Genomic DNA, 18,708 nt, shown 5'->3' on the forward strand with positions numbered 1-18,708 from the left:
AGGTGTTCACCCAAACACATAGAAACAGATACAAAACACCTCATCAATGTGAACAAAACAGGCCTTCGTGATTCAGATCTAATTACTGAGGCTCATGCTTCAGGTTACTGTTACTTAAAGATTAACTGACATAATAAAATATTCATAAATCATTAATAAAATATTAATGTAAATATTAATACAATAAAATAATAATAAAATAATTTTATGTACATTTTAGAAATTCTTATTTTATTTAATCTAGTTGCAAAAAGAAAAATTAAGATTTTCAAACGTTAACCTGATGTAGAAAAATAAATAGAACTAAAACTGAAATACAAATGAATGAAAACAGTATAGACATGATAAAAAAAAGAAATGACAAAAACTTTACTAAAACAAAACAAAAATTTAATAAACACTCAAAATAGAAAAAATAAAACTGAATTCAAACCACTCAGCAACACTGTAGCATGTTGCAATTTCAGACGCCACTCATGTTTTTTTTTTCAGAAAATGTAAAAATATTGTTAGCATGAATTAAAATGAAATAAAAATGATCAGAATGCATGCATAATATATTATGCAAACAGCTTTACAAAAAATAACAATAAATATAATATAAAATATAATAATGAACATGCAAGCATAAGTTATCTGAGAATAAAAATAATATAAAATAAAAATAAAAATGCATAAATTAAAATAATGAAAGGAATGCATGCATGCATATTGTACAAACAAGATATATTATACATTACATAAACAAGTAGAAGTACTATTCTCTTTATACCACTGATGTCTGTTGGAGTATCTACGACCCAACATGACCCCTGTGTTCTTCACTGGATATGATGATGCATGTGCACATGATCTGTTTGTGGCTCAAAGATTTGACCACAAGGTGTTTGTCAGGATGGAGCAGATGAGGTCCAATAATAACAGACTCAGCAGAAGCTTGTGTTTGATTTGTCAGTGTTACACAGCCCTCAGTGCAACATAATCCAGCAGCACAGGACATTCACAGAGCGCCCACTGCACAAACACAACATCCACCCCCTCCTGAAGCACTTCCAGGGGATTTTAATGCTCTGCAGGTGGGAGGTGTGGAAACATCACACCTTTGTGTATCTGCACGTCTGCAGAGAAGCAGAATGAGGAAGATGGCATGTGTTCAAATATCGACGGCCCTCCAAAGAGTGTAAACAGGATTCCCCCACCAGACGGGATGATGGGATAATCTTAGAGCATTTGGAGGACTGGCGGAGTGATACTGCACCGTCCCCATGGCAACACGCCCGGCCGAGATGAGGAAATATGACATCACTGTTTCAGGAGCTTATGAGAGCCAATCAGTGAGGCTAAAATATTGTTATTTTGAGAGATCAAATCTTTTGCATGTGAAATGCATCTTCGTTCTAATGTCTGCGCCGGTTTCCTTTCCCATTGTGTTATTTGCATATAATTGTATTGTGTTTGCATCATCAGTGTGAGTATAGCAGCAGCTGTTCTAAACTGCAACTCACTACTGACTCAAGAGCAGGAGATGGCAGTTCAAAGTATTTTTCCTTTTGGATACACAGCCAAAATATAACTTGCACAGTGCGGCATTTTGTCTGTGGATGTGTTGCAAAAATACAAAGAGTGCAATGGTCTTTATTGACACGAGCATGCAAACATGGACATTAGTCGAGTTAGACTTTTAAAAAATAAAACAAAACAAAATAAAATTTTGAATGTGCATTCAAGCATAAGTTACCTGAGAACACACATTGGCATTAGCTGGGCCAAACTTAAATTAAATTAAATTAAATTAAATTAAATTAAATTAAATTAAATTAAATTACATATTTATCTAAATTATAAGAATTCTTAAAGAAAAAAAAAAACATAATTGAAAAAAAATTAAATTAAATTAAATTAAATTAAATAAATTAAATTAAATTAAATTAAATTAAATTAAATTAAATTTTAAAAAATAATAATTAAGTTAAAAATGAAATGGTGAGCATTCACGCATAAGTTAACTGAGAACACATGGGAATTAGCTAGACCAAAATAAAATAAAATAAGAAAATAAATAAGAAAAAACAAGTGATATAATAAATAAAATTAAAATAAGATTAAGTAAAAAATATGTAATGAGCTTTCAAGTGCTAACATAAATTAAAACAAAAAACAAAACAAAACAAAACAAAGCAAAGCAAAGCAAAGCAAAGCAAGGCAAAACAAACAAAATAAAAACATAATGAAATATTTCAGTATGTTGCTTGGAATAAAAAGAAATGTTATTATACATTGCAGTCCGGTGGTATAGCTATGACATTGGCCAGCGGTGATTTAAGGGCTCCAGCCAGACCTTCACTCCTTAGCTTTCTCAAGTGGATAAATGAGCTTCAGTGTTTAGTAAACAGTCTCTGGCTGCTGGAGCTCAGTGTGGGCTTGAGCAGAAACATGTTAGTAGTGTGGGTGAGCAGCACAGATGAGGGTTCGGGGTGGGTGTTGTTATTTCTGGTGGTATTTCTGCTGGATCAGAAGGTGTTTCCCCTGTAGATGTCACCGGCCAGCACCTCATGACTTATTCATGCAGATTTGGTTTTTGCACTCTTGCACGCTTCTCTCTCCGGCTGCAGGTAGGAGTCGCATCTAGAAACTGACCTCCTTCCTTCCTCTGTATATAGAACTAAATATGCGTGACAAACACAGATCTGTCTGATGAAGTGAACCCTGGACTGAAAACAGCTGTCAGCATCAGCATTCAAAGAGTCCTTCACACCGGAGTGTTTTCTGTTCGCCATGAATAATTCATTTAACTTGGAGTCTGTAAAGTCCGTATGCCACATGAATCAACACATTTCTGTGGTGTTAATTATGGACTAATTAAACGACAAATAGTCCTTTTCTGCACAGCATGTTAATGTCACAATGTACTGGATGGCTGGTGAAGAACAGCTGTCATATGATTCAAAGGATCTCAGCTGGTTTTGCTTCAGAAACAAGTTTTTAGGTTAGACCATCAAATGGCAACACAAACATACCAGATTCTTTTCAAACCATCAGACAAAAATCATCTTAAAAACAAGCAGTTTATTAATAGCCTGTCTTTTATTGCTTGGGTGATGTTTCTGGTTTTGAAGATGATGTGATATTTTCAGTAGGCCTTTTGCTTTTACTCTTTACTACTTTTCAAAGCATAATCATGTACTTTTTACATTTAATAAAAATACTTTTTATATTTAATAAAACTACTTTTTACATTTTTAAAAATCATTTTTTCGTTATTTTCAACTGGAGAAATTGCGACTCAGTGACTTTTTTTTATTAAAAAATGTATTAAAGTAATCAAATGTACAAATAAAGCACTGCAGACCTCACCATATAAACTGATTCATAACATTATAAGAGCATGAATACTTGTCTCCTTTTCTTTTGTTGTTTGAAGATGACAGACAGCAGATTTAATATACTGACATTCAGTTACTTTTCAACCTGTTTATGTTCACTTAAGAAATAACTGGCTGTGTTTAGTGAGACTACCGTGTTTTACCAATTCTTTTTTGACAACCTGTTGGATCGGTTCACACAACGGTTCATTTGAGAGTGCAGATGTTATCAAGTCAACAGCTTACTGATTCAGTGGTTCATTCAGAGTCATTGAATTGGTTTGGTTTGACTCAAGCTGAGAAACCGGACGATTTGATTAATGGAGCTAAAAGTAAGTTACTAACATCAATTTTTTTGTAGGCCTATTGTTTATTGTGAATGAAAATCATGTTTAGGTTGACTGTAAGTCATTTGTGACTTAAATCTGAGGTATTAATGGGCATTTTGAGCAAAAGAATGGAGCGGCGCATAGGCCATAAAATTGAGAAGAAGAAGAAGAAAAAAAAAAAACTAAACCAAATGCTAAAAAAACCTATAAAATAAAAGTCTAAAACATAGGCCTATATTAAAAACGTTGACACTATAGCATATATATATGAGCTCAAATATATTAAATGCCACAAAACGCCCATTTTGATATCATGAGGTCTTCCAGAGATCTGCTTTAAGGCCGTAAGAGCTTGAACATGCTGAAGAATAAATGTATTCACATTCAGAGTTTCTTTTTTGGTTTTAGGTGGGCAGAATGTGCAATATTGTGCGTTTCATCCGAGTTGCCCGTGGAGATTCGGTTTCTCTTGCCATCTTGTCTGTGCCAGCCAGAATCTGGCTCTTCTGAAGATTCCTCTTTATTTCTTTCAGTCTTTCTGGCTCTCCCACTCTCTCTCTATTCCTAAGCAGAAGGCGGGGGAAAGACAAATGTGAAGTGACACTGGAGAACGCTTCGCTCTCCTTCGCCTGCCTGCGTGTCCTTAGAAGAGTCACTGTCCGGCAGAGAAATGAACAAACCACACTAATACACTCACAAATAAGCCCAGCATGCAACTCGAAGAGAGAGAGAGAGAGATGAGCAACGTGACTCATTCACAAGACCAGGAAAGAATAATCATTGGTCTTTTTTTGGATCCGAAAGATGACTTGAGTAGTTTTTCGTCATGCTGAAGTGTAAATGTGAACACATGAGTGACGCTCGCACAGCAGTTCTTGGGTGGTTTATATGATGTTTTGGGCTCCATAGATATCACTCAGATCTCCTTTGAAAAGGGGGTTTTCTTTAAAAAGTTTAATTCTTCCCAGCTAACAAAAATTTGGAACATTTTGCTAACATTCCCATTAAGTTATTTCAGAACCATTGTCAAAACTTCCAGTTTTTTTCAAATGCTTTTTCTTGGTTATGTGAATGCTACATGAACATTCCATTTTAGAATTTTTCAAACATTATAAGAACATTACTTTTGAATGTTATCTGAACATTCTGCAACAAGTAGTAAAATTTAAAAAACATTAGATGAATGTCCAACTAAAACATTTTAGAAAAAAAAAACATTTTATAATGACAACATTATTGTGCTAAAGTTTTGAGAATAAAAATAAAAACATAACCATAACGCAATGCCAACAAATTTAAAAATAAATGTTTGTTCAGCGTTATCAGCTATATCCTAAACATTCACCATAAATGGAACATTTTATTTCGGAAATTTTTTAGTTGGACTAAACATTTTTAAATGTTAAATGTTAATTTTACTTAAATTTAACTATGTTCACGAAAAATGTTCTGAGAACATTCAGAACTAACGTTTGTATAATGTTTGCAAAAATTATAAAATGGAGTTTCCCCTAAACATTCGCATAATCAAAAAAACAAAAACAAAACAAAACATTTTTTAAAACATTTAAAAATCTGGAAGGTTTGAACGTCTATAACTTAATGTGAACGTTAGTAAAATATTTTTGGGAGATAACTTGGAACTAATATTATATTAACATTATTGTTCATAACTTGTTATAAAGGTTACTGAGATTGTTCCCTGTTAGCTGTGTTAGAAGAACTGAAGTAATGAAAACACTGTTTCTGAACGTTCTCTGAATGCTTAAAACCTCCAAACAACCTCCATACAAATGTTAATGAGAATATTACATTTTATGCTTTTGCAAACATTATGAGATGTTACTTTTAAATGTTCTCTGAATGATCTGAAATATTTACATAAAAAAAGGTAAGATGAACAATCGACTAAAACATTTCAGAAAAAACTATATAAACAATGTTTTTGCGCTCTTGTTTTGAGAACATTATTAAAGGCCAGATAACTTTGAAAAAACGTTCTACTGATGTTAGAAGAAGAATGTATGTTCATAACTTTCATGAGCCAAAGTTCTCAGAATGCTCTGTTAACTGAGGTGTTTGAATCAGAGATATACAGTGATGCTGGAGCACTTCAGCGGAGCGTGAATCAGGACGACTGAATCCAAATGCTTTAGTCACCTACACATACTATTAAACGCAGCAAATGGACGACGGAAGCACATCCTGCTCGTTTCCACTCGGGCCACAGAGAGTAGGAAAGCGCAGTCGGCAGCTAATAATGACCTCATTTAGCAACTCATCCGCTATTTATAACCATCACAAGAGCCCAGCGCTGTGAAAGCAAACAGTCTGAATATATGTTTGATAATCAGAGGCTGAAGCTCAAACGTGTGCTATTGTGCCAGACGTCTGTAAATCCCTGAGCTGAAAGAGAGCTCGGCCACAGCACTTCTTTTATCTGCTGCGATTCCAGCCAGGATAAAGCCTCTGCTGAGGCAGCGCTCTCATGACGGCCGGGGCCATTCCTGCTCTTTAAATAAAGAGACGTGTGTGTGTGTGTGTGTGTGTGTTCAGGGAGGGAGAATCCCTGCTAAAGTGTGTTCAGTGTCAGATAAAAAAGAGAAGAAACAGAAGAGGTCAAACCCGATGACCTGAACCTCCACTGGCGCAGACTGTAAGAGAAATGTCAGCGAGAAAAAATATATATATATTTACCCTGTAAAGGCATGACATATTAAGTAATAGTCAGAAAAAAACATCTTATTGAACCTTTAGACAAAAAATAAATAAAATATTTTAAAAAATAATAATAATTAAAAATAATAACAAAAAAATAATGAAATAGAAAACAAATGTATTCTAAAATTTAATTTAAATAAAATATAAAAATAAAAAAATAATTAATAGTCTGATATAGTGAGAAAATGGAGGAAGAAACAGCTTAATTTTATTCAGAGGCCCTAACTGAGCAAAACTATGCAATTTGGGGCTGATGCTAATATTAACATGGACAAAAAGTGATGAAAATTCTGATGCTTGTAATGAAAATCAATGAGATCTTTATAAAAGTACAGCAGATACTTACATAAAATGATATGAATATCGGTGGTCACTCTGTATCTCCAATGTCTTAGTGAGATGAGATTGAAATGATCTAAACATGTAATGAAATGCTGATTGAGAGATGAAGAAATAAACGCTCCTCAGAAGATGTGAGATGTTCTGGAGGCTTGTGAAGATCATTCCTCCACTGAGGAAGAGTGAATGTAAAGCTTCTGGAAACAAACACTCCTCAAAAGATCCCGATGATCAGAATTGAGACACACTGATTTAAAAAAAAATGAGTGAAGCCGAGCTGCTTCAGTCCAGTAAGTGTTCATCTGGAAATATTACTGCAGTTATTCTGACGTTTACTTTATAAAAATCAGATTTGACAGCAAAAAGACACGTGAAGCACCAGCTGAAGGATGTTTGTAAAATTATCCTAAAAGACCTTTTACTTTATGAAAAAAAAAGCCTCTAAACTATCAATCAGACGAAAGAAGGCATGCAGTAGATCATGGTTTTTCTCAGAAAGATGTGTATCAAATATTCTGAAGTAGACTTAAGAAGTAGACTTTGATATCAGAGCAATGAGATGCTTTTATATGCATAAAATGTCTATTTAAATCCCAAATGAGATGATCAAGCTAAGCCTTTCTGTGTTCCAAAGAAACTCAAATTACTGCTGGTGTATTTTGCTCTGTTATGTAAAGCACATGATGATGATGATGTGATTATGTAATAACATCGCTCTCCTCAGCACGCTTGGCTCTATTTCGTGTGGATTTCGTGTTTCGTGTCTCCGTATGTCCTGCAGGATCAGACAAAAGCCCCAACGTCTTGAGATGCTGGCGGAGACGGTTTCTTAGCAACGCTAGAAAACACCGGACCTGAAGGAAACCCACTTATTCGACTTTAGCATTAGATCCAGAGATCCACCGTCTCTCGCCTTGCTATTAATAACTGTTCTGACTGCACTGTATCAATGTGATCTAGACATCTAGTTACTGATTCCAAATTACATGACAAAAATTGTAGTTAGTAACATTACACATTTTAGGTAATAAAGTCAGACTACTTTTAGATTAGTTTTGACCTAACTTGTTTATCACATTGATTCAAATGATGATAATTTTGTACCACATTGATATAAAGAGTGAGAAAATATTCTGTTTGTTGTTATCAACAACATGAAGTGCATTAAATAATGCATATTATGCATTATGTTTATTATGTCAAGGTTTCCCAAACTGGGTTTGTGAAGGAACTGCAGGGGGTTTATGAGTTAAATTTTGAAATACTCAAAATAAAACTCTTACTGAAAAAATGAAATATTTTATTTGTTTACCTGCATGCCATGTGACCGTATCCAACATCAGGGAACCGTGAAAATTCAAATGGGATACTTTATTATTAAAATATTTACTTTAAAATCTCAGCAAATAAAAATGCATTAGGTGACAGAGGATCAGATGCAAAAGCTGTCAATTAGTGCATTTTAATGTGTTTTAAAGACTAACGCCTTCCAAAGTAATACATGCTAAAATATCAGACTGACTTATAATTCAAATAAAAATGAATGTTCATCAGTGTTGTACAAGTACACCTAACAACACCGTAGCAACCATTTAGGGAACCCTAGCAACCACCTGGCAAGGCCAAATACCCTTCAAATTTCAAATGTCTACCCAAAGTTGTCAAATTCAGACTAACGTTTTAGACAATCACCTGACAGTCCTCGCATAAACAACACGGTCAGAATGAACCATGAGTGATTCACTCTCTCCGCACACATTATCAAAACAACACTTACACACTTCACAACATCTTCTAACCATCCTTTTGATCATATATATATATATACAGTACAGACCAAAAGTTTGGAAACATTACTATTTTTAATGTTTTTGAAAGAAGTTTCTTCTGCTCATCAAGCTGCACTTTATTTGATCAAAAATACAGAAAAACAGTAACTATTCTGAAATATTATTACAACTTAAAATTAAATAGTCTTTCTATTTGAACGCAAATACTTTAAAAAAATAATTTTATTCCCTGTGATGCAAGAGCTGAATTTTCAGCATCATTACTCCACCTCAGTGTCACAAATGTAAATCCAGTCTATCACATGATCATTTAGAAATCATTTTTAACCACCCCAATATTCTGATTTACGTTATGAGTGAGGTGGAAAACAGTTCTGCTGTCTAATATATTTGATGAATAAAAGGTTAAAAAGAAAATGGCATTTATTAAAAAAAAAATAAATTCTATCTATATTATATTCTAATAATATATTTTCTTACTATCACTTTTTATCAATTTACACATCCTGCTGAATAAAAGTATTGATTTTATTTTAAAAGAAGAAAAAGAAAAAAAAATTTACTGACCCCAATACTGACCAGTAGTGTATAATTGTTATTACAAAATATTTATATTTTAAAAACATAGCTTCTTTTTTTTTTTCTTTTTTTTTTTAAAAATTTTTATTCATCAAGTATCCTAAAAAAGTATGCACATGTTCTGAGAAAAAATATTAAGCAGCAGAACTGTTTCCAACTTTGATAATGGAATCATCATATTAGATGATTTTCTAAAGGATCATGTGATAATGATCCTAAAACTAATTCAGCTTTGCATCACAGAAAGAAATGATAATTTCAAAGTATAATACATTTAAAAACAATTATTTTAAGTGTAATAATATATTCAGGCTCAAAAATATTACATTTTTATTCTGTATTTTTGATCACAATAAATGCAGGGCTTGATGAGCAGAAGAAAACTTCTTTCAAAAACATTTTAAAATAGTAATGTTTCCAAACTTTTGACCTGTACTGTATATAATAGTATATACTATATATAATATATATAATATTATATATATATATATATATATCTATATATAAACACACACCTTATTCTTCAAAGCAGAAGTGGGCTTATGAGTGAGACTTCCGGTTCATTAGCAGCTATAGCGAAATAATGAAAAGAGTGTCAAGGTGCAGTAAATGTTAATACTGTTTGCACTACAAACCAGTGTGTGTTCATAATTAGGCTAATACATTAAAATAATATGGTAAGATATAGCAATTTGCAATATCAAGCTAAAAATAGCTGGAATAGCCAACTAAAAATAGTTGGACGCGGATGGAGACCGGAAGCCAGACCCATCAAATTGACAAACGGACGCGGGAAAATAAGGTGGATATAGCTCAAAATAAAAGTGACCTGAAATATATGAAGAGTTTATTTGCAAAAACAGATTACTCCGTTTTTATAAATCATGTTTTTTATTGTGTTAGTTCGCTGCATTTTATTTTAGTTATTATTATTTAATCAAAACAACCCAACTGCAGTTTGACTGATATTAATTGGAATGCAGGTAAAAAAAAAAAATAATAATAATAATCGATTTTTGAGTTATCTGGTTTTGCAAATAAACTATTAGTATTTTTTTTTAAATCTCTTTTATCCTGTGAGAGAAATAAGCAATACAAGAGCTAAAACTAATAAACAAAAAGTTGGTAATAAAAACTAAAGACGTATTTTTTTAAATTACAAACACACAACACGGTTACTAAAACTTTAACCAAACTTAAAGTGAAAAAAAAAAAAACCTGAATTCAAAATATCACCCGAAACTATAGGCCTAACACCACATCAATAGTAGCAACACTTTTAAACCACCCCAGCGTCAGTGTGACTGTGTTTATGGTCATGTTTGTAGCCTAAACTAAAGGATTTTAAAATATCACTTTACATATTTGAAGTTAAATTAGATTGTTCTGATCATCTTGGTCTGATGATGTCTGGATTTACTAGGATCATCTTGGTCTGATGATGTCTGGATTTACTAGATATTTTATATGATATATATTTATAAATTAATATTATATATTTATAAATTAATATTATTATTTATAATACAAAATTTTCATCTGACTTAATAAAACTAAATATTTACACAAAAATAGTTGTATTTGATTTGTTACTACTAAATATTTACTCCAAAATTGTCGTCTGACGTAAGCAATTTAAATGTTTTCATAATGCTAGTGAAGTCTATGAGCGCCCTCTGCTGGTTCTCAGAGTAAATGCATCTGAAATCACAGATGGGAGGAATGTTCTAGCACATTCCTGAAATCAGCACCACACAGAAAGAGTGAACACATCTGTCAATATCAGTTACACAAAACGGTATCATTAATGAAGGCTTTTAGGTAAAAAAATAAAAATAAAAATAATAATAATAATCATGAAAATATTTTAATGACTCTCACACTAACTTGAAATGGCCACAAATTAAATTGTTTTGATATGTGGTCTATTTTAATAAAAACATGTAAAAACCTTAAAATATATAAAACATAAAAAACTTAAAATCTATGATTCCAACTTAAAAGGTGCAAAATAAAAGATCTTTTATAGTAGAAAAAAGATATTAAAGTATTTTTTATGGCTTTGTAACCTAAAAGCACCACGAACTGTTTTCAATAAATTAATATAGAAAATATATCATTAAAGTATTTTATGTCTCTGTAACTTAAAAGGCACACAATTGTAGTTTTTAATAAATTGTTATAAAACTCAAAACTTTACAACTGTACACAATTATTAGTCTGTGCTAAGATATTTAACAAAATTTTAATATTTGTAAACGTTTAGATGATACTAGTTAGCACATCAACTATGAAATAAATATTAAAAATTATTATTAATAATAATAAAAGTGAAATAAAAAATAAACAAAATAAAATAATACTCTGAAAAAATTATTAACAAAAGGAATAAACTGAAAATAAAAAATAAATAAAATTTAAATTCATAAGCCTTAAAGTAACCAAAATAACAATAAAATTAAATAAAAAAAAAATAAAAAAAAAAGTAAAAAAAAAAAAAACAAAAAAAAAAAAAAAAAAAAAAAAACAATAAACAAAAAACAAAAAAAAAAAAAAAAAGAAACTAAAAAAAAAAAAATTAAAAACATAAAAATAAAACTAAATTAAAAAGTCATTACTAGAATAACCCTGCTACAATAACATAAATAAATACTGACACGTGCAAAGAAAGGAGAAGCAGGAGTTCGGTCTTCTTCATTTATTTGGTGATATGTCACAGGTGACAACAAACTTACAGGAAGTTATTTCTGTATTACAAATAAAGCATCATCTGTACAAAGAGACAACTGCAGGAAATAATCCGAAAACAAAAACAAAACCAACAAAGTAAAAACGCTTTAAAAAGCATGAAGCATGAAGACGAACACTGAACGCGATGCATGAGGAGTTTGATCCCTGGTTCGGAGGCAGACGCATGGCTAAAGACACGCAGCTCTATGGCAGCGTCGAGCTCCGGGACGAATCGAAAACGTCTGAATATGGCACATTCACTCCAAGTGAGAAAGAAAGACAAAGCATGGTAGGAATGCAACAGTCAGGCTCAAAATCCCTCAAACTCCGGCTGCAAGACCCGCTCAGAAAGGCACGTGGTTTTTAAAGTAGTTACTGTCGACGTGAGCACATTCAAACATCTGATTGGACGCTGTGTGAGCGAACGAACGCTCGCAGAACAAAGACACGTAGGCTATGGGTGACGGCGTTTCTCTAGAAGTACAAAAGGAATTAGTTTCTTAACTTTATACAGAAGTGACGTTTACACACTAATCTACTCTCAGACTATTTGGCTCGTTAATCGTACATCTAGTCTGATGTAACAGTGGCAGACCAGAGTCAAGCAACTACAAAAGTACGTATTTCCTGCTACAGGTTTACTACGCCTACATCTACGCCTTCCTCGGAGTAATATTAAATGTGACGCTCGCTATACTGTACACGCTTCGGCATCGTTCAAATAAATTACACATTATTACCTTCAAACACGTATGAAATGCAGGATCCACATACTGTGCTGTTCGAATCAAGATTCATAGTGAAATTGTTCCCGGAAAGAGTTTTAAATAATACAAAATTTGACCTCAACTCCAACATCCTTCATTCGTTTAATAAAATAGTCATAAAATACAAGTAACATCAGAAATATTGAACCCTTTTAAGTTTTACGTGTGAGTGAAACTTGGGGGAAAAATGTCCAGGTTGTGTTTCTTAAATATGTGAAAGAAGTCAAAATATTTTCGTTTTAGGACAGCATTTCCATATTCTCATTACTGTAACGTGTCGGGAAAACTGTATTTCAATTAGGCAGTACAATAAATACTATTACGTACAAATACTAATACAAATTCATCGTGTTTTTTTGGATAACAGTAATGAGAAAGTTTTTTTTTTGCACTTTAGTCATGAGAATCTGGGGTGAAATGTGCTTCATGTGTGTCATGAAAATATCATCACAATGTAAAATATGTAGAACAGGTTTTTTGTTCGGTAAAATACATATTTTTCCTAATTTTAAGGGGGAAAAATGACTCAGATTTGATAATAATCCGTTTGTATATCGTCAGGTGTCCTCCGCTACAGCAGGGGGCGCTGATGGAGGATACAAATACATAAAACAACGGTTTAAATGGTTAAGAGGCTGATGAGATTCCCTGTTTTGAAGAATAAAAGTAAACAGTCATTTCTAAAACATCCCACAATGCACTTCAGCCCCATATTGGCCGTCCTTTTGCAACAATCGCAAAAACGAATTCATAAAAATTAAACAAATACAAACCAAAGGGTTTTTTTAAAATATATTTTTCATCATTTTAGGTAGGGAAAGTTGACCTAGATTTTATAATATTTAGTTTGTAATCAACTTACGTCCTCCGCCACAGCAGGGGGCGCTGGTGAAGGGTAAAAATGTCATTAAAATCAATTAAAACAATGGCCTAAATGGTTACGAGGCTGCTGAGATCTTCTCTTTGTGAAGAATAAAAGTAAACAGTCATTTTTAAAACATCCCACGATGCACTTCAGTCAAATATTGGCCGTCCTTTCGCAGCGATTGCAACAAATCCATAAAAAACGAAACCGTTGATATCGACTGAAGGGATGGAGTGAGGTTTCTGGGTCATTCTCGACCGTTACTTAAAGATGAAGTTGAGAAGGACCTGGAGGAAGATGAGGAAGAGGATGATGGCCACGTCTCTGTGTGTCAGGAATGAGCTTTCTGTCGACGACTGACTCGCCACTCGACTCCTCAAAGCGTTGACGCTCCTGGACGCCCCGTGACCAGACAAAACAAAGTTAATATTGTCCTTTTTCAAGTATTTATTGATACATTTTTGATATAAAAATCAGGGATGCAATGAAATCAAAATCTCAAAATACAATAATATTGCGATACGAAGTCCACGAAATGGTATTTATCACGATAAAATAAAACAAAGTTAATTTTGTCCTTTTTCAAGTATTTATTGATACATTTTTGATATAAAAATCAGGGATGCAATGAAATCAAAATCTCAAAATACGATAATATTGCGATACGAAGTCCACGAAATGGTATTTATCGCGATAAAACAAAACAAAGTTAATATTGTCCTTTTTCAAGTATTTATTGATACATTTTTGATATAAAAATCAGGGATGCAATGAAATCAAAATCTCAAAATACGATAATATTGCGATACGAAGTCCACGAAATGGTATTTATCACGATAAAATAAAACAAAGTTAATATTGTCCTTTTTCAAGTATTTATTGATACATTTTTGATATAAAAATCAGGGATGCAATGAAATCAAAATCTCAAAATACATTTAAAAACGAAATACAAAAAACACTAAATATCGCGATAAAACAAAAAACAAAACAAAGTTAATATTGTCCTTTTTCAAGTATTTATTGATACATTTTTGATACAAAAATCAGGGATGCAATGAAATCAAAATCTCAAAATACGATAATATTGCGATACGAAGTCCACGAAATGGTATTTATCGCGATAAAACAAAATATTGTCCTTTTTCAAGTATTTATTGATACATTTTTGATACAAAAATCAGGGATGCAATGAAATCAAAATCTCAAAATACGATAATATTGCGATACGAAGTCCACGAAATTTTATTTATCATGATATTTAAAAAAAGACAAATGGAGGATAGGAAAAAAATTGAATTGTGTACATTTTAAAGTTAGATTATTATATCTAATGCACTTTAAGAGAGCAAAATTAAGAGCTCCAACCCATGAGCTTAACTAAAAAAACTTTTGTGGTATTCTGTCAAACATTTCGCTTTTAAACGCGCAGACTTGATGACGTGATTTCGAATCCATAAAACGCTCACAATTTATAGACGTTAATTTTGAAACCATACCAAAGCATAAAATCACAAAAAACAACACAGATGCCAAAGCATAATAGCCCAAAACACAACTTTAAAGACCTTTTATGTAGCAATAAGAAGTTAATGTATTTTAAAAACTACACTTTTTGCCCAGAAGACCTATCGTTTCATATTGTCATGTGCTCACGATAATATCAAGACTATCAGGGTATTGATAATATCATTACATCCCTGAAAACAATACATTCATTGAGTGTTTCACCTGTTGATGTCTTCCTGGGTTTGTCTGATCGACTCAATGGCACTTTGGATTTCACTCAGGTCTGTTCCTTTCTTTCTGAGGCGGCTGCTGTGTTTGCTCTTGTGCCCTGAATGAAAGATCACGATGAGCTTGTGGAGTGTTACTGGCACGTGTATGTGTGTGTTTGACGTACTCTCGCTGCCTGAAGAGTCCTGGCGGTCCGGCTCCGGAGACGAGCAGCCACTTTCTGGACTTTTAGGTTTGTCACTCTTATGTTTCCGCTTTGGTCCCGTCACCTGATCGAACACACACACGCAGACAAGAGCAGGACGTTCACATGTTTCGGTCTTTGTGTTATTGTTAAGACAGTCTGAATTGTGTATGTGTTTCGCAGGCATTTTGAAAGGCTTCAAACAGGGTCCAAAATGAACTTTTTTTCACATCTGCCACTGGCCATGGAGCTGTATATTGGGTTAAAAAAGATACTATTACATAGATATGAAATACTGGCCATGGAGCTGTATATTGGGTTAAAAAAGATACTATTATCCCTATAATAATGGGATTATTGAGCAGTTTTTCCTCTTGTATATTTTTGTCACTAGCTATGTTTTCATCTAAATTGCAAATTTAATACCAAATTATTTAAATAAAAAACAAATATTTTTTTTGTTATTTCTGTTATTACATTTATTTATATAAAAAACAAAAAAAATAATTTCAAATTATTTTTATTTGCTATTTATTTTATAACAATTAATTCAAAAAATTAATATTCAAATTAATATTTATTTATTTTTAAATTTGTTATATCACAAGCAAATTTAATATCCACTAATTTATATAAACTTTATATATTTATTTAAATTTAAAATCAAAATCTAAATCCTAACAATTACAATGTTTACATTTTTTAACTGCATATTTAATTTCCATTTTTATTATTTAATATATTTAATTGACATTTTTTAATGCTTTTTATATAAGATATTTTTATTGATTTTTTAATGATTTTATGTAATTATTTAAAAACTACAATATTGCATTTTGCATTACAGTAGTTATTTCATGTTTAAGATGCACATTTAATTTTGTTTACGCATTAATTTTCAGAATACCACTAAAAATAAAGCAAATAAACCAAATACAAAAAATTTATTTTTTACATTTGTTATTGAAAGGCAAATATAATTCATAATTTATTTAAATCTTTCAGAATAACACAAAAAATATTGTAAATAAAGCAGCGTTTCCAAATACAAAGATTCTTCCAAAAAACAAAATCACAAAAACATACATCCAAAATTCAACCACAAAAGACAAAAACCACAAAAAAAAAAAAAAAACAAAAAAAAAACACAAAAACTAAAAACAACACAAAGAAAAAGTAAAAAAGCCAAAAACCAGCCACTAAAAATGCTGAAAACGTCCAGCGGTCATGTACAAAGATTCCAAACAATTGTTCAGGATCCTAGTTTGCAGCAGCCGATTGGTTGACTTTTAGGTTTGTCACGAAACAAAGAATGTGACACACGGGGGGGGGATGCTTTGGTCACCGTCAAATGATAAAGACACAAAGCAGAGAAAACGATACAGGGTCATTGACCAGGTCAGGTTTCGGCAGATGATTGTGTTATGCAGTGCAAGACAGGTGAATTGGGTGGTTGAAGTAGAACGCAAGAGGGGCCGGTGGATGAAAGGACAAAGAAGGGGTATTGGGGTCACATTGTCCTGGCTTTTTTTACATACCTGCCTCCATGGGTCCCTCCGTTGGACTGGGTACTGAGACTAACTACACTGGCTGAACGTACCATAGGCGTCCTGTGCCGCACTTTGGTCTGAATACAGCCGTCTTTCTCGAACTGAATCAGATCGTTGAGCGGATCCCACGGACGAGTGCTAGGACACAGAAACACACCGTCCTCACAGTAAACAATGCACTTCCTGTCCAGCAGGGGGCAGCAGGTGTTAAGCCTATTTCACACATACTCCATCTGCGGTGCATTTTTTTTCCCCGCACCCATGTTAACAGATTATTAAAAGTAAATAAAGCCTACTATGTTTCACAGTCAACACATTTGTTTTTTTGGCTAGGTTTAAAAACAAGAAAAACAAAGTTATGAATGAACCGCAGAATTGCTTTTATTGAAGATTTAAATGCAAAAGAAAAGACACGAACATGTGACTGTTTGTGTCAGTGGCAAGTTTTAATTTAACATTTTTTGAAAATACAACTAATTCTAAACAAAAGTAAAGTAGACTTTATTCACACTTTAAATATCAATTTGTTTTTTGGGGGGTTTTTTTGACACTTGCTTGAGCAACTTCATATATAAATGGAAGTAAAGCGCATTGAATAAAACATTGCTTATAGATATTGCACTTAAACGTGAACGAAGCTATGAAAGAGTGTATTTCTGTACGGTGTAAAAACAGAATCACAATGCTGAAGAAGTATTTTCAGTAACAACGTTTGGATTTTAAATTGAAATAATGGATAAATGTGACCATGGACCACAAAACCAGTCATAAGGGTGAATTTTGTGAAATTGAGATTTATACATCATATATAAATAAGCTTTCCATTGATGTATGGTTGAAAATCTGGAATCCGAGGGTGCAAAAAATTTAAATACTGAGAAAATCACCTTTAAAGTTGTCCAAATGAAGTTGTTGGCAATGCAAATTACTAATCAAAAATTAAGTTTTGATATATTTATGGTAGGAAATTTACTAAATACACTCCTGAACAAAATCTTAAGACCATGGGATGCATCGCAAGTTTTACACATTTCGCACTAGTTGATCATAAAACCGGGTTGTAAGTGGTGGCTCCAAAATGCCAAAAGAAGGCCAGGAGCAAGAGACAAAAAATAGAGAGTAGGCAATTTATTGAAAACTGCATTTAAAGTCAAACAGGCTGTTCATCAGACTGATCAAAAGTTTAAGACCATATCCCAAAAATAAACTCATAACAGAACTAAAAGTGTCAAAAAAGGACTCAGTAGTGAGTAGCCCCACTGTTCTTGTTGATCACTTCAAACACTCGTTTGTGGCATGCTTGATGCGACTGTTTCCAGGAGGCTGGGGGAATGTTGCTCCATGTGGTGAAGATGGCTTCACGAAGGGCATCCACGGTCTGGAACTGACGGTCCGTTTTTTATAAACTTCCTTTGCCTCTATCCCCAATGTTCTCAATGGGATTTAGATCAGGGGAACACGCCGGATGGTCCAAAACTGCAACGTTATTCTCTTGGGAAAAAGTCCTTCGTCAGGAGGGCGTTGTGAATTGCAGTGTTGTCCTGTTGAAAGACCCAGTCATTACCGCACAGACTGGGGCCCTCGGTCAAGAGGGATGCCCGCTGCAACAGATCCACATAGCCAGTCGCCGTTTGACGGCCCTGCAGAACCTGAAGCTCCATTTTGCCATTGAAGGAAAAAAAAACCTACCAGATCATGATGGAGCCTCCTCCACTGTGCCGCATAGAAAACATCTCAGGTGGGATCTCCTTGTCA

The 18,708-nt window shown here is 33.1% G+C and overlaps 1 protein-coding gene across 6 annotated transcripts in view; it reads right to left on the reverse strand.

Annotated features, from left to right (window-relative positions):
• Positions 1–11,803: 11,803 nt before the first annotated feature.
• The window catches only part of osbpl8 (oxysterol binding protein-like 8), a 72,878-nt gene continuing 65,973 nt past the window's right edge, over positions 11,804–18,708 (reverse strand). For 5 of the 6 annotated variants that reach the window (XM_042721617.1, XM_042721615.1, XM_042721618.1 and 2 more), the window contains 4 exons: positions 17,004–17,091; positions 15,386–15,488; positions 15,214–15,319; positions 11,804–13,875 (listed from right to left, as the gene is read on the reverse strand). In XM_042721617.1, coding sequence (XP_042577551.1) covers positions 13,743–13,875; positions 15,214–15,319; positions 15,386–15,488; positions 17,004–17,091 — 430 coding nt within the window. In that variant the 3' untranslated portion in view covers positions 11,804–13,742. Of the gene's footprint in view, positions 13,876–15,213; positions 15,320–15,379; positions 15,489–17,003; positions 17,092–18,708 lie in introns of those variants that run through there. The other variant, XM_042721619.1, reaches the window with a different exon arrangement.

Source organism: Cyprinus carpio, chromosome B4, assembly GCF_018340385.1.
Source record: "Cyprinus carpio isolate SPL01 chromosome B4, ASM1834038v1, whole genome shotgun sequence".
NCBI classification, from domain to species: domain Eukaryota; kingdom Metazoa; phylum Chordata; class Actinopteri; order Cypriniformes; family Cyprinidae; genus Cyprinus; species Cyprinus carpio.